Source organism: Panthera tigris, chromosome B2 (genome assembly GCF_018350195.1).
Source record: "Panthera tigris isolate Pti1 chromosome B2, P.tigris_Pti1_mat1.1, whole genome shotgun sequence".
NCBI classification, from domain to species: Eukaryota; Metazoa; Chordata; class Mammalia; order Carnivora; family Felidae; genus Panthera; species Panthera tigris.
Genome location: NC_056664.1, coordinates 118,068,904 through 118,094,507, shown reverse-complemented (window position 1 = coordinate 118,094,507; position 25,604 = coordinate 118,068,904). Strand labels below are relative to the sequence as shown.

The 25,604-nt window shown below is 37.2% G+C and overlaps 1 protein-coding gene across 1 annotated transcript in view; it reads right to left on the bottom strand.

The window, feature by feature from the left end:
- Positions 1-1,319: 1,319 nt before the first annotated feature.
- Positions 1,320-25,604, bottom strand: part of ENPP3 (ectonucleotide pyrophosphatase/phosphodiesterase 3) — a 75,964-nt gene continuing 51,679 nt past the window's right edge. The window contains exons 17-25 of the mRNA XM_007078621.3: positions 25,329-25,416; positions 23,611-23,789; positions 22,058-22,109; positions 20,561-20,715; positions 13,297-13,432; positions 10,443-10,520; positions 9,698-9,830; positions 7,945-8,101; positions 1,320-1,571 (exon numbers count right to left, since the gene is read on the bottom strand). Of these exons, the coding sequence (XP_007078683.1) occupies positions 1,401-1,571; positions 7,945-8,101; positions 9,698-9,830; positions 10,443-10,520; positions 13,297-13,432; positions 20,561-20,715; positions 22,058-22,109; positions 23,611-23,789; positions 25,329-25,416 (1,149 nt within the window). The 3' untranslated portion in view covers positions 1,320-1,400. The remainder of the gene's footprint in view (positions 1,572-7,944; positions 8,102-9,697; positions 9,831-10,442; positions 10,521-13,296; positions 13,433-20,560; positions 20,716-22,057; positions 22,110-23,610; positions 23,790-25,328; positions 25,417-25,604) is intronic.

Genomic DNA, 25,604 nt, shown 5'->3' with positions numbered 1-25,604 from the left:
CAAAAATCTGACTAATGGCATTGCTCTTCAAATAAGTATGGGATCTCTTTGATTAATAACTATATTTTGAAAAATTAAAGATAAACATATACAAAGTGATTTTTTTAAATTTTAGATAATCCCGAAGGTCACAAAATAAAAATTTTATTTCCTTATTTCTCTTTACTATTAATTCCTACCTCTCCCCACCCCAGCTTTATTATGCAAATCAGGAGTTGACAGAGTATAGCCCATCCAAGGGTTTGGGTTTTTTTGTTTTGTTTTATTTTGTTCTGGCTTTTGTTTTTTTTGTTTTTTGTTTTTTGTTTTTTGTTTTTTTTGCAAATAAAGTTTTCTTGAAGCCAAATCTAGCCCTCCATGGTGTCTTTTGTTTTTGTTTTTGTTTGGTTGTTTGTCTGTTTTTTGTAAATAAAGTTTTCTTGGAACACAACAACTCTCCCCCTTTTTAAAAATATTATCTATGACTACTTCCTTGATGTAATGGCAGAGTTGAGTAGTTGCAAAAGAGACTATATGGCCTAAAAATTTTTATTATCTGGCCCTTTAAAGAAAAAGTTTGCTGACCCCTAAAAAATGATAGAATGCTATTCTACCTTGTTCTTTATTTAACAATAGACATACATTCAATATATAGATCTACTTCTTTCTTCATAGTATTGGAATAGCATTGCACTCATATTGTTTGTATAAACAAATTCCAGAATTTGTTCAACCAGTCTTTTAGGTTGTTTCCTAGTCTTTCCTACAGTAAAACATATACTGGCATGGGGTTTTTTTTTATTAAAATTTTTTTTAATGTTTATTTATTTGAGAGAGAGAGAGAGAGAGAGAGCGAATGGAGGAGGGGGAGAGAGAGAGGGAGACACAGAATCTGAAGCAGGCTCCAGGCTCTGAGCTGTCAGCACAGAGCCAATGTGGGGCTCGAACTCAGGAACCGTGAAATCATGACCTGAACCGAAGTTGAACCCTTAACCAAGCTGAGCCACCCAGGCATCCCTGTTGGCAGGTTTTACAAGTGAAATTACTGAATGAGGTAATGTGCTTCTTTTAATAAATATTGTCTAATTGTCAAATGCAACATTTCTTGTATAACCTTCACCAAAGTGACACTTAGCCTGGTCTCCTTTCTCTTTAGATAATGCTGGGCAGAAAATATGGCCAAAGATTATAAATAAGATAATAAATATAATATGGTAGGTATACCACAGCACAATCTCTGTGCAAAAAAAAAGAGGAACTTTAAAATAACACACACTTGTAGAGATGAAAAAGAGAAGGGAATAATGAAAATTCTGTGACATGGCTTTTTAGAAGGGTTAAGGAAAAATAGAACACTTTATTTTGTGATTATTTAACAGAAAAATCATTTACATTCTGCCCCAATTCATTTATATATTAAGTTAAATAACGGTTTCAAATGTGGGTAAATATGTCTTAAGTTGCAAAATTTCAGAGACAGGCTGTACTTTTTCCTGGTAAAAGTCCAGCCCAGTAAGAAGTTCCACATCGCGGACCCGGGCAATGTGGGCTTTCCATCTCTCTTCAATCCAAACAGCTTCTGGTTTATCTTCCTGTAAAAGCGAAACAAAAGCCTGTTTTTCTTAGGGCATTATTTTTTATTAACAGAGGGATCTTCTATTATTTAGAGGTTTTCCTTTTCCCTGTGTTTTTTATTGCCTTAAATCTTAACTTGATACAGCTAAATTTTGTTGTTTACTAAAATAAAAGGAAAACAGAAGTACAAAAAGTACGTTATAACAAATACAGACCACCACAAAGTCATAAAGCTTAGCTACTTTAGTATTTACTTCAGATATAAAAGAAATAAGATAGTACAGATGAAGTTAAATCCCCAATGTCCTTCTACTCAGAACTAATAATTAGCACAAGTCCATGTTTTAAAATTTTTACAGCACATCAATCTACAATATATAGCATGAGTTATGAGTGTTCCAATTTATATAAGCGGTATTATAAGTGGTATTCTATAATTACTTTCTCAATCAGTATTACATGTGCAGGGGCGCCTGGGCGTCTCAGTCAGTTGAGCCTCTGACTTCAGCTTAGGTCATGATCTCACATTTCATGGGTTTGAGCCCCATGTTGGGCTCTATGCTAACAACTCAGAGCTTGGAGCCTGCTTCAGATCCTCTGTCTCCCTCTCTCTTTGCCCCTCCCCTACTCATGCTCTGTCTCTCTCTCAAAATAAATGAACATTAAAAAAATTAAAAAAAAGAATTATGTGTGCAATCTATCCATAGAGATATATCCAGAGCCAGTTAAATCAGTTGTTTTTAGCTGTGGTTTGTGGTAGCATAGTTTATTTTCTTTTTATTGCCATATTGATAGTATTTTTGGCATTGTAAATAATACTGTAATGAATAACTTGGCACATGCCTCCCGTATCCAAGAATATGAGTTTCTAGGATACATAAATGGAATTGCTGGATCATAGTGTACACGCAACTTAATTTTCCCAGATATTAAACCTCACATTCCTCAGGTTATTTATACCAATTTACACTTGCATTGATAGTGGAAGAGAATACCCACTTCCCCACATCCTTGCCAAACCACAGTGTGAAACAGTGTTTTATCTGTTTGATTTTATTACCCTGAGTATCATCAGAGTTGAGTATCTTTTCACATATTTCTTGGCCATCTGACTTTTAATGGGTTTTTTACTATATAAAAATTAGTTCGATCCTTTAGAGCTATGGATTTCTATAAAATTTCTTATTTTTTATATATTAATTTTCTGATATTCATATGGTACTGCTAATTTCCATTTAGATTTTTTTAAAAGTAAGAAAATTTAAAGGTTTGTTTAGATGAATGTGTTTTAATAACTCTCATTTGACTTCAGCATAGTAGTTGTTTTTTTTTTTAATTTTTTTGTTTATTCATTTTTTTGAGAGAGACAGAGACAGCGCGAATGAGGGAGAGGCAGAGAGAGGGGGAGAGAGAGAGAGAGAGAGAGAATATCCCAAACAGGCTCTGCACTGTCAATGCAGAGCCGACATGGGGCTCGAACTCACGAAACCATGAAATCATGACCTGAGCCCAAACCAAGAGTGGGATGCTTAACCGACTGAGCCACCCAGGTGCCCCTGGTTTACTTGTTTTTTTAAATACGCAAGCTTAACATAGGCAGCTATTATTTGAGCCAGAGGAAGTGTAAGAGGAAACTACTTCTTGTTTCTAACCACTAAAGCATTTCTCTGTGAGATTCACGATGTGCATTAATTTTTTAAGTAAATACGCAGTGTACTAATTTGAGCCTATTTCCAACGAGAATCTAATTGATTCTTTTTTTTTTCTGCCCTTATTTCCCATTTCAGCAGCATTCACTATTTTTTATCACTTTTTTCACAAAGTTTTCTCCCACTTGATTTATATTACTCTGCTCCCTCATGGCTTATTTGGTACCCATCCAACTAAACGTTCACTCGACACCTGACTAGGTCTACCCTCTTTTAAAACTGCAATGAAATAAACCTAAAGCAGGCCACCTAACTCTATCTAGTCAGGGGTAATACTCAAGTTCTTTAATACCAGGTAGTTCACCTGCACCAAGTAATCTGAACAGAAGCCAGCAATAGACAACTCTTACTGTACTAATGCATCCAACAGAAGAGCAGCCTTGCAAACATAGAGTGATTATGAGCTATATTTAAAAACAACTGACCCTTGAACAACATCGGCTTGAACTGTGGGGATCCACATATATGCAGATTTGTTTCAATAAATACAATACAGAACTGTCATTGTATTTTCTCTTCCTTGTGCTTTTCTTAATAACCTTTTCTTTTCCCTAGCTTACTTTATTGTAAGAATACAGTATACAATACATGTAATAAAATATGTGTTAAATGGGCTACTAATGCTATTGTAAGGCTTCCAGCTAATAGTAGGCTATTAGTAGCTAGATTTGGGAGTTAAAAGTTATATGTGGATTTTCAACTGTGTGGCGGTTGGCACCCTTAACCCCTCCATATTGTTCAAGAGTCAACTGTGTATGTGTTCAAATTGTTACATAAACAGAAGTCTTATATACCCCTAAAATACAATGTCCTTTGTTGGGTTTTTCAGGCAATATCAGTTTCAGTATTTTTCTACCCTACTTCTTTATCTTCTCCCCTTAACCACATACAGTTTGGTTATTGCTGCTACCACACTAATGAAATTGCTTTGGCAAGGATAACCCAGTTGAGTGGGTTTTTGTTTTTCGAACTTTCACTTAGTTGATCACTACAGGCTTCTAAAATTTCCTTTTTTCTTGAATAGCTCTAACTGATGACTTGTTCAGTGAACACCCTCTATCTCTTCAACTGATTCCAGTGATTTCCATCCTAGCAGATAGACATTTCCCTCAGTTTGAACTTTGGATCTCTTCTTTCCACTTTCTTTCCTTTGGCAACTTTACTTCACTCCCATGATTTAATATCAGATCTATTTCTACAGTTCTGGTTTCTCTTCCAAGTTCCATGCCTGCATTTTCCGATATCTGCTGAGCAAGCTACAATAATGACAGTCACTTGGACTCATGACAACATTCTCTTTTAACTGACAGGGATTTAACAATACAAAGCTGAGGGAAAAAAATAAAAAGGGGGAAAAAAAGGCAGAAAATATGGAAAGGACAAGAGAAGGAAGAAAATAAATGAGGCAGCATGAATCTAATTCCCTAGACCAAGCGTGGGGTGGAATCATGAATCTATCGTTTCTACAAATGGTGTTAGTTGCCTCAAACCTCTTCCAGTGGTGGAGTGATTATTTAAAAGTGCAGTTTCCTTACAACATACCCCTGAAAGAAAGACAACAATTTCATTGGGGGCTTAAAGCACTCGTACCTTTTCTAATGCTAGTGGAAATATTGGTTGATTTAGCCATATTAGGATATAGTTTGTATATGTACTGGTACTTATTGGGTGATTTGATATGTAGAGGGTTTTGCTTGTATGCAAGTTCACTTTATGTTGACTGTAGCTCCAACATAAGATGTGATTTCTTTAAAACTTGTCTAATGCTCACAGCAATTTTATTAGGGAAGGTGATTTTTTATACAGTTGAGGAGATGAACATTCAATTATTTACCCAAAGAAGCCATATCAATAACTGAACACAAGATGTCCAACTCCCAAATCCGTGCATTTAAGATCTATCCTATGCTGCTTCTCCTGTATCCTCCTAGATAATCAACTAGCCTCTCAATCTGAAGACTAAAAAGAGCGAATTCATCCTTCCCAAAACAACTGATTGTCTTATATATGTCCTAGTCAGTTATGCCTAAGTTTTCAGTTACATTTGACCCTTTCCATCCTGCCTCTCACCTCCCTCATGTCTGACAGCCACATCTTGTTCACAATCTCTCTCATAGCTTGGTTTAAATTTGCTTTACACTCGTCATATTATGTCTCATAATTACCTTTAAAATTTTTTTTCAACGTTTTTTATTTATTTTTGGGACAGAGAGAGACAGAGCATGAACAGGGGAGGGGCAGAGAGAGAGGGAGACACAGAATCGGAAACAGGCTCCAGGCTCCGAGCCATCAGCCCAGAGCCTGACGCGGGGCTCGAACTCACGGACCGCGAGATCGTGACCTGGCTGAAGTCGGATGCTTAACCGACTGCGCCACCCAGGCGCCCCCCATAATTACCTTTATAAATGCCATACCCTTATTAGTATACTTCAAATTCCTTAAAATCTTAGATAATGCTCAATTCATTAGGGTTGATGTCTTATTCCATGGAGATGACACCCTATTAATTCCGAGATCATCTTTACTTGGGATGTCAGAGGCTTTATAGCATTTGTTCTTTACCTTGAAGTGTAGGTAGAATTTTTAGCAGATGGAAAACAAGGGCATTATAGGAGAGAAAAGTAGGAGCAGTGGCGTCGAGGTAGGGAAACCCAAGATATGTCAAGTAGTTTCAAGGACTTCAGTTAGCCCACAACTTGGGTTTGCAGGTCTAACTGAAGATAAATTGTGAAGAGTCTTAAGTGCAGGCTAGGAGTTTTTTGTTTGCTTGTTTTCATTTTTTATTCTGGGTAGATAAAGTTTTGGGATGAAAAAGTATGTCATAATGAAAACCTAAGGTTTAAGGTAAACTGGTATACTACAGAGGTGAAGGGGAGGAGGACAAGAGACAATGAAGCTACTTAAGATTCATTTTCAAAAGTCCTGATAAAAGGTAATAAGGACCTAGATCAGGGATATCCAATAGTTCCTTCTACCTAGAACCCGTTGTAAAGAACTATTTAATTCTGATTCAGTGGTAGCCAGCACCATACTGTATTAGTCACCACTGTCTGCCCCTGGAAGAGTAAGTGAAGAATGATGGCTTCCCTGTTTTTGGAAAACTTTCCCCACTCTAGGACTATGAGAGACCCACTGTTTAGCCTCTAACCTATGCCCTCCATCTTTAGTCATTGAAAAACCATTCAAACATTCAAGTTCACATCCTATCTTCAAGACCCAGTTAGAATGTCGCCTTCCCTACCAGGAAATATTTCTCCTTTGAAGTCCTATAGCAATTTTATCTGTCCTTTGTGCCACTTTTCTCTTCTTTCTTCTATTTTACTAGGTATCTATGGGCTAGCCTATGAGCACTTTTGATAGAATTCATGTCTATTTCATCTGTGTATCTCCCACAATACATAGTATGATGAAGGCAGTTATGTGTTGAACATCTAAAAGAATAAAGATGAATCCCAGTCTGGCCTAGAACCTACGCTTTTTCCAGTCTCTACTAGCCTATGGGATTTTCCATGTGAACGCCTATTTCTACAACGGACATGCCTAAACTTAACTATCTTATCTACCTGCCAAAATAGTTCTCATTCCTAACTTCCCTCTATGTTTTTTTTTTTTTTTCTAATTACCTACATTTAAAATCTCTGATTCATCTTCCAGTCTCCTTTTTTCTTTGGCTCTTGCATCCAACCCACTACCAAATCTTTTCTCCACTGAAAGTTCTTCTTAATCCTCTCAATTTGTACAAATTCTGCCCATTCTCAGGGCCCAGCCCTACTCCCTTCTCATTTTACATAACCTTCCTTTATTGATTATTCCTGCCAAATGTGTTTCAAATTTGAAACACTAAATCCTTATAACAGTATTTAGCAATTAATAACAACTTTGTGACATCTCTTACTTTTATATTTTTAAAATAATTTTTATATTATCAACTGACCCATCTACATGTCCATATTTAATTTATCCTTATTTATATTTCACTTTTATGTCTCATTTACATATCAAAGTTATAGATGTACTCTGTGAGGGCAGAGACTATGTATTTCTCCTTGGTGCATTCTAAAAAGTTTCTTTCACAGTGCTGTACACTGTGAAAATATATTTGTTGAATGACTAGTGAAACCGAATTACAAGAATACATATTTTTTTCTAAAAAAATTCAGGCAAATTTAAGTAACTAGTTACATACAATTTTCCTTGATCCATTAAGATGCTGAAGTAGACTAACACATGATGTTTAAAAAAGAGTTACTTTAACTCATTGTGTGTATGTATATGTAATTAATTTCAGTCCTCACATTTCAAGTTGATGGAGTTTTTTTTACGTATTCCTTCAGGAAACATTAATTTAGTGCCAACTTTGGCACAGCACCTTAAATTTCTATATTAAGAATCAAAATGTTAATAAGGTACCAACCCTTCCCTTCTGAGTGAGTGTGAATAAAATGTGTATGAATAAAATACATAAGATACGCATATCTAAAAACATGTTCATGTAGGCACATCCATATTTAAATTGATATCTATTACATAAAGATCAATAGTCTAAGGAAAAGTTTAAAAATGTGGTAATTTTTAGTACAACCCTGCCCATGTTGTAGCCAAAGCCACTTTTATAAAAGCCTGGAGGAGATCTGACTAATCATTTTCTCAGGTCCTGAGGACTCTCCAGGAGCATACTCACAGGGCAGCTCTCCACGTTGGTAGGTCGGTGAGGGATAATAAAGGGCAGGACATCCAACCACCCAGGACAGGCGTTGGGGGTGTGGCTCTTATTTTTGCAACTGCTCAGCACCACAAAGTAATGAGTTGGGATGGGAACACTAGTGTTCTTTATATATCTAAAAACACAATGGAAAAGATTGGATGTTGTTATACTTTTGCTTCTAAAATTTATAAATGTCATTATATAAATATTTTAAATGCCAAGGTAAAAATATAGTCCAAGAAAAAAGTACGTGAATAGGAAGTACAAAATCTTATCACATATTTTTAGACTTCCATGAGCCAGAACAGAAATTTATAGAAGTCCAAACTTGGTCATTTTAGCATAAATGAAGAATATTAGAATCCAAAGAAAAGCAGACCATGACATTTTGCCTCCTGTGTTTCCCAGCTTTGTTGACTTTATACTTCACAGAGACATTCTCCAGGGGAGCAGGGACTGGGACAAAGAAGCCCCAATTCCAACCCTAGCGGTGCATTTCCACTAGATATTTGGGCGGGTGCTGATCCTCTAAGTTTCTATGATTTAGTAAGTTTCCTCAACTTTAACATGGAGGTGATCCTATGCTACCTACTTCACAGTGCAGATATGGAAATAAATCCATACAACAGATGACAGTCTTTTAGATAATGAACATGAAAGTATTTTTTAAAAAAATTAAGAGCACGATAAAGGAAAGCTATTATTATGAGCCTGGTAAAAAAAAAATATGAGCTGCTACAAGGAGCGATATTACTGGGATTTTAGGATTTTTACATGAACCAGAGCTAGACTTCTGGGTTTGTATCTGGCTTTGCCACTTAGCAGCTGTGTAACATAGACAAGATACTCAACCTCTCTGTGTCTCAGTTTCCTCCTCTCTAAATGGGGGCTAAAAGAATCTAACCTAAGAATGTTTTATGGACTAAACGAAGTATATGTGTACAGAAAAATACTTGGCATATAGTAAAGTGCTATCAAAGTGTTTGTTAGAATTATTAATTGGTGAAATATAGGATTAATAAACACTAAAATAAGAACAAGGCAAATGAAAATAGAAAAAGGCCACACACTGAGTCACCAAAAAAGTTAATCAGAAGGTATAGGTAGAAATTGTTGTGTTACACAACGTAGGCTTAGACAGCACAATGATTTAGTTTGCCTTTCATACATTTTGATAATAAAGATAAAACTTCTAAAACTCTGTATGCCTGTATGCTGCACTCAAAGGTAGTTCTTAGCAACGTATTATGACCAGGTTTGGTACAAAAATGTACAGATTACTAGGACTGCTTTTCTAGGGGAAGCCTATACCCTCTCCTGGAAGGTATTTTATGGATCACTCACTATTGGACAACATTGTGAATCGTCACTACTTGACATTTTATTTATTTATTTATTTTTTGCTGGAATGCTTCTATGTTTACTGATATACAGTGAGTCTTCCTTATCTCTTTAACTTTTACAAAATCACATTTTCCCTGTGCCCATTTGTTTAGAAGTTTTCCAAATAAAAATTTTGCTGAACTCTTCCTTGTCCATTAGTTTAAATGTTTGCCATATAAAAGTTTTGCTATATATTTAGATGGTTGAAAATAGTCAATGATAACATCTCTATATAAATATATTGTGTAATATTTCAAATACTAAGCTTTTATTTAGAGTACTGAGGTTTCCCCTCATGATATCCCACTGCTAAATCAAAAAGTCCATTTGTTTTCAAATTACTTACTCTGTAATTTCATTTGGAGCATCAAAATGACCATCATAATTATAATCAAATACTGGCCCACTAACCACATTTACTCCATTTCTTTCCATGGCATGTTTTACAAGAAGAACACTGTGGAAGTAATCCCACATTTCTAAAAATAATAGAATAAGATGTTAAAAATATCAACCCTTATTGCATATAGAAATATTTTCTATTACAGACAGGTACATTTAAATAGCATCAGAGACTGCTTCGGTAATTGTCCATGGTGATTAGGTAATTCTGCAAAACAGTCCATACAACACAATTAAATAAAGAGCCACATTGATGATATTTCTTGTTGCCGATGTAGTTGCCGTTGTGAAATTACAGTAAAATTGTTTCCAAGTTCCTCCCTAGTGCTGAGTTGCTTTGGGGACAGTGATACTAAATAATGGTCAGAACCTACAGACTGCTGTATTGATTATGATTCTAGGGACAAACCACCTAACATTTACTTACGGTAAGTGTCAGTAAAATTTTGTTTTGTGAACAGCCATTTAGGGCTAAATTAGGATTAAAAATAAATTATTGAAGCTCTAGTCCCAAGGCACCCAGAGTTGAAGTAAAAAAAAATATGCCAGAGGTCCTTCCTATTCCTAAATTTAAAGCAGTAGAACATAATGACCCAATATCATGGAGAAATTGCCAAAAGGATGTGTTTAGTTTGTAAGTTCACAAAGTCACTTAGGCACTTAAATTAATAATCTAAATGTATACTTACTTTTAAATGCTTTATACATAGGGACCAAGTTACTTGTGATTAAAGCATCATATTGACTATCAGAAGTTCTATTGTTTGCTGCAAAACAAATGAATTTGATTAAATCAAACTAGAAGAGAAAATATATCATACTCCATACTAAGCAAAATACAATTACATACTAGTGAAAATTCATTAGCAGTCAAAACATAGGGATACTAAGTACTCTCCAGCAGACATTATCAACAATGCCAGCAGTTTTACGCATTTGATGCCTGTAGGTTGAACGGTGACCCTCAAAAAGATATGTCCAAGTCCTAACCCCGCTGTACCTGTGAATGTGATATACAGAAAAATTGGGTCTTCACAGATAGAACTGAGTTATGGGTCTCAAGATGAGATTATCCTGGACTTAGAGAGGGCTGGTGTTTTTTATAAAAAGAGAGTGTGTTGAGAACAAGAGAGAGTCAGGTGAGAAGGCACTGGGAAGATGGAGGCAAAGATTAGGAATGATGAGCCATGTATCAAATGATGCCCGGAGCCCCCAGAAGCAGGAAGAGGTAAAAAAAAGGATTCTCCCCTAGATTCTCTCCTTCAGCACCAGAGAGGTGCTGGCCCTGCCAACACCTTGATTTAGATTTCTGCTGTCTAGATCTGTGAGAGATACATTTCTATTGTTTTAAGCTAGTGGGTTTGTGGTAATCTGTTACAACAGCCCTAGAAAACAAACACTATACCAACGTGAATGCATAGTTATTGAATGTGCACAAAATAATAATGCTATTATAAGTAACCATTCTAAAGTCAAATTTTCTTCAGGGAGCTAGTTTTAACACAATGAAGACTGCTAATGACACCACACAGGATTGGTTCTGAGGACTCATGGATGTGCTGTCTAGCACAGTGAGTGCTGGGCATAGCATGTTCTAGAACCAAGACTACCTCGGTTGGAACCCCAGCTCCATCACCTACCAGCTGAACCACTAGAGCAAAATGCTATGTCCCTCTGCATTTCATTTGTCTCATGGCATCTATGTCATATAAATATACTGAGGATTAAAAAAGCTGCAAGCCTGTAAATGTTTATTATAATTATAATGCTCTTTGTGTTTAAACATACATTTGGGTGTGTTAACTAATATTTAAATGAAAGGCTAATGAGGGGGCACCAAAAGGCAAGGAAAAACAAGTTGTTGGGTTTTTTCTTTAAAATTTCACATGTTATTCACAGTCCTCAGAACCCCTAGAAGCCTTTTCTACTTTTTATTTTATTTTATTTTATTTATTTATTTTTTTTAAATTAACGTTTATTTATTTTTGAGACAGAGAGAGACAAAGCATGAACGGGGGAGGGTCAGAGAAAGGGAGACACAGAATCTGAAACAGGCTCCAGGTTCTGAGCTGTCAGCACAGAGCCCGACGCGGGGCTCGAACTCACAGACCGTGAGATCATGACCTGAGCTGAAGTTGGCCACTTAACCGACTGAGCCACCCAGGCGCCCCTACCTTTTCTACTTTTTAAACTAAGCTCTGAAAGTTGGGATAGCCATCAATATAGCATTACCTCCTTTTCAGAGAAAAATAAAATTAACTTACAACAGACTTTTTAACAGAGTAGTGGAGAGTTAGCAGAGTTTCATTTCATCCTTAATATTTTTTGAGACAAGTTGTTTACTTATTAATTTCATCTCTTTGTCAAGGCAAACATTTATATATCAACAAATGCCTTATGGCTCAACAGATACAATATTATATGCCAATTTTAAAATTTTATTAATAAAATGTTGCAACTGTGTAAGGTTTATCCTATGGTTTGTGTAAGTTTGGGAGCTTTGTCTGAAGATATTTTAATAAGATATATCAGCTTATTTGTCCTAATTCAGCGTTAGGAATTTAAACTGACATGCTACTTGGTTTCATTAAACCTTTCTTTCCTTACTGTAAGAATCCCTAAATTATAAATCTCTAAACTGACCTCATAGGTCATGGCTTCCAGGAAAATGAAGCCAAACAGCAGAAGCAAACCCATTCCCAGAAGCTGAAATTGTTGAAAATCCCATGAGTGAGTTAACAAATATGACATTTCCTGCTGAATAGGGAAAAGATTTGAGTTTAGAAAAATGACATGGGTGGGGCACCTGGGTGGCTCAGTCAGTTGAGCATCTGACTTCAACCCTGGTCATGATCTCACAGTTCATGAGTTTGGCCGCGTCGGGCTCTCTGCTATGGGCGTGGAGCCCTCTTGGGATGCTCTGTTCTACACCCCCCCCGCCCCTCCCCCACTTGTGCTCTCTCTTTCTCTCTCTCAGAAATAAAAAATAAACATTTAAAAAGAAAAAAAGGGAAAATGACACTGGCTTTTGTATGTTCCCAAGAGAAGAGACGTTTTCTAAAACAAACAAACAAACGAAAAACGTAAAGTTCATTCAGCTATTTAATCCATGGTGTGAAATTGTCGGACATGAGCTTGCCCCATGTGTGACAGGCCAGAATTCCAGCCTGATTTCTTGCCACGGGCACAGCTGCACTCTCGGTGCAGGCCTTAGCTGGGGTGGCAGCCAGAAAAAATATTTTTTTAGACGCTTTGCATCCATCTCCAAAGAATCTTCCGTTTTAAAATTAAACTTAAACCTGACGAACTCTCTGAACATCTGGGCCAGATTAGAGCCAATGTGTGGTTCCCACTGCAAAATTTATTAGTCTTTATTATAGCTGTTACACTGTATCAGGTCAGCCCACAACCACTGGAAGCCTCTGGGCAGCTAGTTTAGCCCAAGCAGGTAGTTTAGGTGGGGAGCATATGTTTAAGGCACATGCCCACATCCAGCTGATGAGGGCTTTCTAAGTTGTTGCCCTAAAAAAGAGTTATACTAACCAGGAGGATAGAGGAAGCCGTGGGTGATATTCTCGTCTGCTAAATAAAAGGAACAGTTTTGGCTTTCAGAAGGAGCAACCCTAACATCAGCCCGCAGACAGTCTGGGACAGTGGGAGGAAGAGGCGATGTGTCTCCCTGTTGAAAGAGAGAAAAAGAAAAAAAAAAGTTACACCCACAGTTGTGGCTAACCCATCACCTTATATGGTTTGTAACTTCCCTAGAATGTTTTTCATTTAACCTTTTCCTATTTTCTTAGTGAATCAGGTCTACGCAAGCAATGGAAATGGATGTCTTCAGCAATGTTTTCTTCTGTGGTTCCCTTCTGGTTAGGGACACTGCGAGGGCAAATCAAATACATCTTGGAAAGGAACATTTACAGAATAAAATCCTGAACTGGGAGTAAAAAAAGGAATAATGGGAGCTACTGCTAAAAACCAAAATTCTTTTTAGGATCTAACTTTTAGGTGGTGAAATATATTGTACCTGCAAGTAAATTTTGAAAATAAATAACAAACAATTTATTTTAAAAATACACATATGAACTAAGGATGTTGTTATTCTTCAACTGGGCAACCTGAGATTAATTCAAAGAAGCTATGGTTGTCTGATCTTACTTATTTGGGGATTTAAAAAAAATTGTAGCCATGTTTAATTTATCATGAAATATAGGAACAAGTTTTTTATAATTTTCCTTGTAACTCTATTTAAAGACTAATACAATAATTTATCCACTAGCAAGTGTCCTATAAATATGCTGCCTAACCCAAGTACTTAAGGTAATACAGTATTAAATCATCATCATATTTCAATTAGGTTGTAACCATGAGTGAGTAAACATTTTGTTATTCATTTTTTTTTCAGATTTTGATTCATATGCCCACTACTGCCCACAATGTGTATATTTCTTAACAAAATTTTTAAAATAATTTATAAAAAATGGTTAAATTAATTTAAGATATCCTTTATTCACTGCATGCACTAAAAGCAAAAATAAGCTATGATGTCTAAAATGTATATGGTAATCATTTTACAATATACGAATCATGTTGTATACTTCAAACTTATACAATGCTATGTGTCAATTATATCTCAATAAAGTGGGAGAAAAATAATATGCATAAGCTCAATTCACAAAGAAAAAGGCAAAAAACACTGTGCACTACATTCATAGGCAAGAGAGTACGATGAATAGGTAGGAGAATAGACATTGAATAGACATAGAATAGGTAGGAGATAAAGATGAGGGAAGTCTGGGGAAAGTCACCCAGAGAATGTACCCCCTAACATACTACAACACTTCGGTTGTAAAACACTTATACAGAAATTGAATAGACTTGTCAACTTGATTGAACACATTTATCTCTGTTCCCTTCTGAAATCCCTTGAAAAGAACATTGATGATGAAGACACATAATGGATAAGAAATTTTCAGAAGCTGGAAATCCTATTTGTTTACTATTGTAACATGACTTGACAGAGCAGTAAACACTGACAACCAAAAGCCTGTGATTGGGGAAAGCACAAAGAAGCTGATTCCTACTGCCAAACCCCAAGGGTAGAACTTGGGAGTTTCCTAAAGACAGGTAATGTACATAGGGCCAGAAAGAAGAGTATAGGTTGAAAGTCTGTAAAAGAGGCTAGATAAAACATCTACTCACTAGAGAGGTTGAATAAGAGGGATGTCCAGACTAAAGGACACCTGCCCAGAGAGCAGGTGCACCATATTGAAAGTAATGGGATTAAATAAAAATCTATATACTGAATGATAAGACTCCTGTCAGTCTCATTGCTACCATGAAGGCTACCAATTATATATGCTGGATCAGATTAAAAGTGTCCCTTTTCAGGGAAACAAAAGCCAGCCTGAAAGGAAACCTGGATGCTTACCATTGGGAATCCCCAACAAAATGGCTGGTTCTCACCCTGATCAACCTATAGCGAAGTCTATCATCTTGCAAGCCCCAGCCACATAGCTTAGTTCCTCTCCCTTAACATATAAAATTACAGCCAAGGATCATCAGGCATTTTGTCGGGGTGGGGGAGGAACCAAGACAAAAAAGAGACAATGAGGAGAGAGAAGAAAACTCACTCCTTAGAGAGATGAGAGTATGTATGGCATCCATACAGAAAGAAGAGCACACAATAGAAAAGCAGAAAGAGGGGCGCCTGGGTGGCTCAGTTGGTTAAGCATCTGACTTCAGCTTAGGTCATGATCTTGCAGTCTGTGAGCTCCAGCCCCACGTCTGGCTCTGTGCTGACAGTTCAGAGCCTGGCGCCTGCTTCAGAGTCTGTGTCTCCTTCTCTCTGCCCCTCCCTGAGTCATGCTTTGTCTCTGTCTCTCAAAATAAATAAATGCTAAAAAAAAAAAAAGGCAGAAAGAGCTCTTGGATATAAAAAGTTATGACAGCAGAAACAAAATATTCAATAAGAGTTATAAGATAAAGTTGCAGGGGTGCCTGGGTGGCGCAGTCGGTTAAGCGTCCAACTTCAGCCAGGTCACGATCTCACAGTCCGTGAGTTCGAGCCCCGCGTCAGGCTCTGGGCTGATGGCTCGGAGCCTGGAGCCTGTTTCCGATTCTGTGTCTCCCTCTCTCTCTCTGCCCCTCCCCCGTTCATGCTCTGTCTCTCTCTGTCCCAAAAATAAATTAAAAAAAAAAAAAAAAAAAAAAAAAAAAAAAAAAAACGTTGGAAAAAAAAAATTTAAAGATAAAGTTGCAAATATCTCTCAAAAAGTAGAATTTAACAAAAGATGGGAAAAAAATTAGAGAACATATAAAAACATTAGAGAATCAGTCCAGGAAGTCTTATTAATTTGAAGAAAAATCACCTCTAAAATCTAAACGTAACCCATCAAGTAAGTGTGTAGATAGAATAAGAATTTGTTAAGATGCACAAAGTCGTTGGGGCGCCTGGGTGGCTTGGTCAGTTAAGCGTCCGACTTCGGCTCAGGTCATGATCTCATGGTCCATGAGTTCGAGCCCCGCGTCAGGCTCTGTGCTGACAGCTCAGAGCCTGAAGCCTGTTTCAGATTCTGTGTCTCCCTCTCTCTCTGCCCCTCCCCTGTTCATGCTCTGTCTCTCTCTGTCTCAAGAATAAACGTTAAAAAAAAAAAAAGATGCACAAAGTCGCAAAAATGTACCTTTCCGTCTTCCTTTCTCAGGAAGTTCCTGAGTGATATAATCTACCAAACCAAAAAGTAAACCAAGAAACATGAAGATTTTTGTGTTAGAGGCAATGGATTAGCTCTCACCATTTATTTCACTCTCCTGGTGCAGACACTGGAAAGCTAAAAACATCTGTTTATATTCTTTCAAAAACACACCCTAGCAAATACTTCTCAATGACCAGGTTTCTCCACTTGACATAAAGGGGCACGTGAAGATGTTGCAAAATGGGAGAACCAACAATATCGACTGTCAGCTGCGTAGACAACCAGAATATTGTGAGTTGATGGTTCCTACCACACATCCCTATCGCTTTCCTCTAAATCTTCACATGCTTTGTAAGCTTTACTTGAAGTGTGCAATACATGAATGTAGCCACGGTCACATTTTCCGTAATGTAAGCAAGGTGAAATGCCTGCATTCAACAGTTAAAATAATAAAAATGTTAAGGAGGGAAGGGTACTGTAATTTTTAATGAGACTGCAGCTGTAGAAGTTGTACTCAAATAACGGGCAAAAATATTTACTATTTTCTCTAAGTAGCATAGACTTTGGGGCACATGGATCAAAATGGGTTTAGTCAGAAAGTACTAAAAAAAAGTTACACTTTTTTTGCTTACTGAAAATCCTGTTTCTTACATACCAAACTTGAACCCCAAATATAAGTGCATCAAGACTAGGAAAGACAGGATGTGGCCTCCTGTATGAACATGAGGTTATGCATTAGGCAGCCCTTTAAAAGGATAGAGGGGAGGTGTGGTCACGTCATTTCTGAGTCCTGGGTTCCTGAGAGAAGATACAGTGAACCATCGCACCCCCAACCCCCCACCTCCACACACAGAAACAGGTTCAGCCCTGCTAGCTTTTCAGAGTTCCTTAGAGTTTTTTAAGCCAGGGGATAAAAGTCAGGAAAAGAATAAATAGAACTCAGACACTCAGATAAAATCTGAACTCCCTAGCTCTCAAAATTCTTCAAGAGAAGTAGGTGATGAGCACAGACAGGAAAGCAAGACACTTTCATTTCTAGTCTGGCATGGGGTTAAAATAAAACTTGAATAGGAGATAAAAGTATTTTTATTGAAGCTACAGACTCTCTTTACCTGTAGGCTGATCATAAAAGCTAGTTATTTATTTGAAGATTGGATTGTTACCATCTGAACTTATGGTAAGAATACTAACTGTATACTTTTTAAATTATTCTTCTGGGCATGTGGGTTTTTTCTATAGGGAAAAATATTTCTTATAGTTAAAAAAATGTTTGCAATACATAATAACGTTCCTAGTTTTTTAAAGAGTCACAAAATACGATTAAGTCATAATTTATAATATTAGCGCTAGGAAACTTTGGAAACAAAACAAGGCTATTTAAAAATCCAGCGAAGGAATGTCTGGGTGGCTTAGTCGGTTGAGTGTCCGACTCTTGATTTTGGCTCAGGTCATGATCTCACGGTAGTGAGATTGAGCCCCTCCTCCCCGTCCACCTCTCCCTCCCCCCACCCCCCCCCCCCACCCCCGCCAAAATCCAGTGATAAGCGAGGTATGTACGAATATAGATCAAGAGAGAGAGAAGTGCTTTGCAAGTGTGCTACATTTTCTTCTCTGAAAAAGTTCTTTGATTTATTTTAAATTTATAAGGCATACATTCTAAAACATAATCATAGTTCTTGCTCTTAATTTCAATTTTTCACCTAGCAACAGAAAAAGCCATTCATCTGGCCCTACTGAGCAGGCCCAGAAGCAAAATGCATATACAGTCTAATCAACTCTAATGGTTTTGAAGCAGTTGTTGTTAGGACCATGATTTCAAATCACAGCTACTTCTCCAGAACTCTTCTGAGATAATAACAACAACAAAAATTAGAAAACCCACCAAAACCACAGAAAAACAAAAGCTCCATAAAACTTAAAGGCACAAGCCAATTGGGCCCATGCTCCAAAAAGTGCTTATTTAAAGTCTGATTTTTTTTTTTTTTCAAACACAGGGCTGATTTACAACTTTTTTATGTGAATCTCAAAACATCCTTGTATGTAATTTTCTTGAACCACAACATACTAACAGAGTAATTTCTGAATTAGAAAGCAGAAAATTGCTAGAATTCCATCCTGTCACATGGAGGGAGAAATATACAAGTAGGTCTGTGGGATCAGTGAAAGGGCAGGAACTTTTGGTAACAATGAAGCCAGTTTTAAAACAATAACAAAAAAGAATTGTACTAAACGCCTGGTCTGAGCCCACTTAAAATCTCTCTGCCTCTGACTTCCGCTAAAGCTCATATAAATTCAGGAATGCAAGACAGCAGGGGAAAGTATTAAAAACATCAACATTCCCCTTAACTCCACAGAGTCCCTGATAACCTGGACTTTTCAAAATAGAGAACTGAATAATAAGACTGGCCTTAAATATACTGCCCTTCTCAAAAACAAAAACAAATAGAAATTATTTCAAGGAATAAACAACTTCATATTGTTGTTCCACAGTATGTTGAAGAAAATCACAAACACCATGTTGTGTATTAGGAAAGTGATGTTGCCATTAACCATACACATGAACTCAGGTAACTGTTGGTAAAATATTTGCCCACATTGGGAAATATCAGGGCTCTCCTACCACTGACCACAATTAAACCATTGTCAGCAGCAGAGCTGGTGTTCAGAACACACAAAGCTTCAATTAATAGTGGGAAAATATGCTTATTTTTCTCCAGAAATCTTAAATTGGAACAGAAGATAAGTAAATAAACCAATCACTTCCTTGCCATTAAAAGGGGTGGAATATCTGTACCCTTAGGAAGAACAGTATAGGTTGACGTTTGTCATCAGAATCTTTGGATCTAAGATATCAAGATTTTCTTTACAAAACAGCTTCCTGATTGTTTATTTACCCTGCTGGTTGAAAGTACTGCATTGTCCTAAAGCCTTTAAAAATAATGGTTGGGATTAATCTGGCCAACACAGTCATTCAGGAAGTATTGACAGGGCAGCTCTATTGTGCGGATACGTTAAACAGGACCATCCATGCCCTGAAGGGGGTTTTGACTGGTTTTTGGCAGACTGATTTTTGCTTTCATTTACATTTCCCTGATTGCTAATGAAGTTCAATTGCATGGCTCATAGTCTTTGTCCATTTATTAACTAAGAAGTTTATCATTCTCTTGTTCTCTTGTTTATTGGAAGAAATTTATTAGCTATTCTAGATCCTAATTGCCATTCTGGATACTACCCATCTCTTGTTTCTTATATGCAATGCAAATATATTGTCTCATCCATAACTTTGTCTTTTTGTCACACATTAATGTTAATATGGTGAAATTAATAATTTTTTTTATTCTTGGATCCTAAGAAATCCTTTTCTATCCCAAGGTCATAAGGATATACGCAAAGGAAAACAGATTTGCTGTTCACGTTTAAGTCTATAAATCTACCAGCAATTTAATTTTGTATATGGTGTGAGTTAGAGATCTGACATTTTCTTTATTTTGCTAGCCACATGTCCCAGGGTCACTTACCCAAAAGGTGTTTTCCAGACAGTGAAAAAGGAAGAGAATATAAACAGCTGGATTCTCAACTTCAGTCTGGAGAGCTCTATGACAAGGGACATCTATACATATAAGTCCAGCCTGACTTATTAGAATACTGCATCCTTCAGGGAAGGATTACTTTTTACTCACATTGTGTTCCTTGTGCCTGCCATAATATACACAGCAGATAGTAAGGTATTTGTTAAATAATCAAATAAATATAAAGCCCTTTATAATCTAGTTACCATCACCTTCCAGGTGCACCCACTGTGTACGTAGGATATACAAAATAAACGGTGTGTCTCTGTACTTCCTGTTGCTTCTTTTTGAAATCTTTCCTACCTGCCTTACCAATTGGCCTGTAAGCACCTTCTAATTTCTCCAGGCAAAACTCAGTGTGTTCCTCTTTTGCACCCATACAGCACCTATAAATACCTTTAAACAATATCTGGGCTATTGTCTTACAAGACAAACTCACTTTGGGATCTCTACTGAAAATCAAAATTCAATTCTTAGAATATTAGAGAGCTACAAATGTTTTTTTTCCCCAGTCTTTGGGGATCAATGGACAGAGAAACTTACTGGCTTGAGTACTGTATATGAGCTCCACATGGGCATCCTGATAGCTTTTCCAAATCCACTGACATATTCCCTGTGATAGAGAAGACAGTGCTCCTTGTTCTTCTGCATGACCCTGGGCCTCCCAAATGGCACATTTAGTTTCTCTGTGGCTGTTACTAAAATGACAATAACATAAAAATGGTTGTAAAATTAGCAAATGCTTCTATGTGTAACGCTATCATTCTCAGGGTGCCTGGGTGGCTTAGTTGGTTAAGTGTCTGACTCTTGGTTTCAGCTCCATTCATGATCTCCGTTCATGATCTCCCTTCATGTGGGTTCGAGCCCTGCATGGGCGCTCTATGCTGACAGCACAGAGCCTGGTGGGGATTCTCACTCTCTCCCTCTCTCTCTGCCCCTCCCCAACTTGCTCTCTCTCACTCTGTCTCAAAATAAATAAATAAAAACTTTTAAAAAACCATCATTCTCTGGTGGTTTATTATATGCCAGTTACTCTCCTAAATATTTTACATACTTAACCTCTTAATTCTTACAACTCTGAAGTGTTATTATTCCACTCTATATATTACAAAACTAGGGCTTAGATAAGTTATTTAGCCAAGCAGCTAACAGCTCACAGGGCATATTTGAAGAGGGAAAACCTCAAAATCAAAAGGACATACTTTGTAACAAAGATGACCTACATTAATAATTATCATAGGAACAATGTTGCAATTTTATAAAGAAAAGTATGTCCTGATGTATTTATTTTTATTTGCCTGTTAGTATATTCTAAAACTCCATCAATTATTGATACTTTAAAAACCTGCAAGGTATTCATGCCATGGAATAACACTCAATAGATTATAAAAAGATTTTCAACCAACCAAGACATTGACTGAACTTTTACTGTGCGTCAGGCACTATTTTAAGTGCGCACATAGATTAACTCATTTAATCTTCATAAAAACTCTATAAAGACGGTATCCCCATTTTATAAATGATGAAACAAGCCCAATGAGTTTAACACAAGAATACTTTAAAGATAACGGATAATAATAATGTCGCTACAGGCCAGGCACTGTTCTAAATTCTTTCCATGGATTAATTCCTTCAGTCTTTACAACCACATGAGGTGGGTACCATTATTATAGATGAGTAGACAGAGGCACAGAGACGTTAAGTGATTTGGCTCAGGTTACACAGCCAAGAAGCAGTAGAGGTAGGAGTCCAACCCAGGCAGTGAACCCTGTTCACATCTAAGAAAGGGAACAGGGGACCGTAGAGAAGGTACAACAATTTCAAGGAATTTGTTGTGTTCCTGGAACCACTATAACTACCCAGGCTTGCAACTGATCTTACCAGATCTAGTTCTGTTTTTTTCCCCCTCCTATATGTTGGCAATACAATCTTTATGTTCACAAGCCTCTGTGAGTTTATTTTAAAGAACCCCCAAAAAGGCAATATTGTGTTTTGTTGGGCCTAAACATCAAAGACTTGACATGTTTTCTACTGACTTACTTTCATTTTGGGAGAGATTTAGCATTAGATTCACATGTTCTAAAGCAGCATTCTGTAAAACAATGTGGGGAAGGGAGAAAGTAAGTCAAAGTGATAACACATGTTGTAAAAGGTGATCAGGATTATTTCCTGATCAGGATTGCAGTAATCACATGAATATTTTACTACTCAACAAAGAAGCCAGACTAACTTGAGTTTAAATTCCAATTCTGCCACTTACTCAGAAATACAGAGATACTATTACTCCTTAAAAGACTTTGTGTGGGAGTTTGCAAAGACGCAATTGATGTTGGGGCAAAGCATTTTGACCACAGCTAGAATCAACTGCTAAACTGAAATAACAACATCCCTGGGCTTCTAGGGCTTTAATAGGAGTACAACTCACTTGAGGGTCTTGTTAAAATGCAGATTCTGATTAGTAAACCTGAGCTCAGTGGGGCCTGAGATTCTAGATCTCTGAGCAGCTTGCAAGTGAGGCAGATGTTGAATCCTGTGACCACACTCTGAATAGCAAAGGGCATTCTTCACAGAGAATAATTTGGAAGCTGGCAGTCCGGAGGTAGACCAAACATCCTTGACCTGGGACAATTCACCTGACTTCTCTGACCCTTCTTTGTCCCTAAAATGTAGACTAAAACACCCACATTGTGATGTTTATTATTATTACCATTATTTTGAATGGCACTTCCATCAAAGTTGTCTGTAGGTAAGAAACCCGCATCCATACTTTGATCTTGACTGTGGATTTGATTTCTATTGGGAAGCTTGACTGGACTTTTACCGTTTAAAGCCTCTTTTGGTTGGCATCTATCTATATACTTTTTGATCTGTGTGGTGTAATGGTATTTGGAGGATTATAGAAGGTCAAGTCTTTGCTGACTCCTGGTTATAAGGAATAATTCTTGGCGGAGGCAGCCCGTGCTTATTGAACTCTACAACCACATTTTGAACTTGGCGTCAGATGCACGTTGACATTGGTTTTAACTGGATGGATTCCTGATAAAAACGGGCTCTGATTCCATTCTGAAACCCCAAGGCCCATCCATGTGCTCTAGTTCTCACAAGGAGAACTTGCATTTTGAGCTCCTGTTCTGACTCCTTGCCTTTTGGGGGTGGGGGTGGGGGTTCCTAGCACTGGAATCTCACCTTACTGACGGTCTCCTGGGATCTGAAGTCAAGCTCCTGAACTCAGCCAAGTGCCTGATGCACTAAAAAGACCTGTAAGAGGTCTTGTAGCTGTAAGAGGGATGGTTTACCAAGGAAATAAAAAAGAGCTCCAAGATTCTACCATTTTGAATGGTTAAGGACACTTAGCTCACAAGGGAATTAATAATTTCCAAATAGTGCTTTCCAATTTACAAATCATAGTCACGTACTTAATTGACAATGCATCTCTCATCCCCAGACAAGGTTCAGAGAAACCACATACATTTACTTAGTAAAGATCCTAACTAGAACACAAACCTGGTTGTCAGCTACCCTGACGATAATCCTGGTTATGGAAATTAGTTTGCCCCTTTATATTCTTATGAATATATGAAGTTATTACTTACGCTTTGTAGCACAGGGCATGAACAATGGAGAGTATCTGTGGGCAGTGGGACAGTAAAGCCACAAACAGAAAACTTCGACACTTCCTCTGCATGGGATGGCTCATAAAAAGGGACCTTCAGAAGATGGTTTAAACTACCATGGGTGCCATTATTTGGTGCTGGTTGAATGTGTAGAAGGTCTGTTTTTAAAAATAAGTTCAAAGTAGTTTTAAGTTAAAAGGCAACAATATCTGTCTAGGAGATGGAGGAAAACAAAATTTCCATTAATAAATTCCACAGTAAGGGGCACCTGGGTGGCTCAGTCGATTGAGCATCTGACTTCGGCTCAGGTCATGATCTCGTGATTCGTGAGTTCGAGCCCCACATCGGGCTCTGTGCTGTCAGGCTGACAGCCCGCTTCAGATCCTCTGTCCCCCTCTGTCTGCCCCTTCCCAGCTTGTGCTCTCCCAAAAAATAAATAAATAATTAATTAATAAATAGATAAATAAATAAATTCTGCCATAAAACAGTCTTGGACTGCATGTGCCATTGGGTTTACTGACTCTTGCCCCATGGTTTCACCACCTCCTCTTTCTAGAGAATGGGGACCGTTGCTGTAAGAGCTATAGGAATTTTCAGGAACTGTGTCTGCTCCTCTACAGAAAAGTATTATTGCTTAAAGGATCACTTTGTTCTTTAAGCATATCATGGTCTTTCTAGCATAAGAAGCTATAGTTTTATCAAAAAACAATTTTGAAGAAGTTAAATAATTTACAATCTTATTGGTAGTATATTTACTTAGTTATATGAAACTTCTCTAAGGACAGATACCTTTAAAAAGTTAAACTCATAGATTTTGCTTAATATTTAGATAACTTTTTCTATTTTGTTCTATAACAATACAATATACAAATATTTTATGGACATAGCCTTTTAAGTGGCTCCTGCTGAATACCGCCTAATAGATCTCTTCCAGAACTTAAATCCTATCTGGTTCCTTCTAAGCTTCCCCACAAAGGGCCAGCATCTCTGACCACACATCCAGCTGGGGAACCAAGAATCAAAGTTGTTAAGGCTACAACACAGTATTTTCAAATGGATACTCTTTGGTTTCTAAGTCATATTCAATCACCACACGCCTTTGGCAAGATTAAGAGTGACAATGGTGAGGATATTTATGTCAGAATTCTAAAGCTCAAGGTGAAATTGCAACTTACCCATTACCTTGCCTAAACGATTTGTTAATACAATGGTTTGAAGTAAGCATGTAGGCATAAAGACAGGGGAAATCCCCTAAAACTCTAATTATTTAAGGTTTTTTTTTTTAACACTGAGTATAATAATAAGCAGCTATACAAATAGGATTTCTATCATCCTTTTATGCCAGAAGCTTTTTCTCTGTAATTACAAGAAAATACTTGTGTATTTTCCTACTCTGAAAAGTTGGAAATGTGATCTTACTCACCTAAGTTTTATTAAGTTTTCAAGTAGTAACTAACTGATAGAAAGGCTCATCTCCTGAGATCTAATCTTTGTCATTACCAGCAATCAGAAACAATAATTTCATAAACTACTATGGCTGAATAATTCAGAATGGTGATTCATTCTTATCTTTTCTACTTTCTGTCTTCTTAGTGCAGAGCAGCCCCCTCTGGGATTCAATTTATTGCCAATTTCAAAATATGTATTTTTAAAACTACATCCACATTTTGATGTTAAATTTATATAGATATACTCACCACATATTAGGTTATAGACTTCGATATTTTCGAATGGTTCAATTTCAGTCTTCTCTTTAAAACTGGGTCCATGTGCCAAAAAGATAGCCTAGGTGATGACAGTCCTACTGTTACTAGATGCCATCTAAACTCAAAAACAAATGGTGGAAGAGACACAATTGCCTTCTGTCACAGCTCTCCTAGCTGTGTCTCCTGCTATTATAAGGATTTCTTTTCAGATTTGAAAATGACTTGTATGTTACCTCCACCCGTGACTGGGATTCCACAAATCCCAAT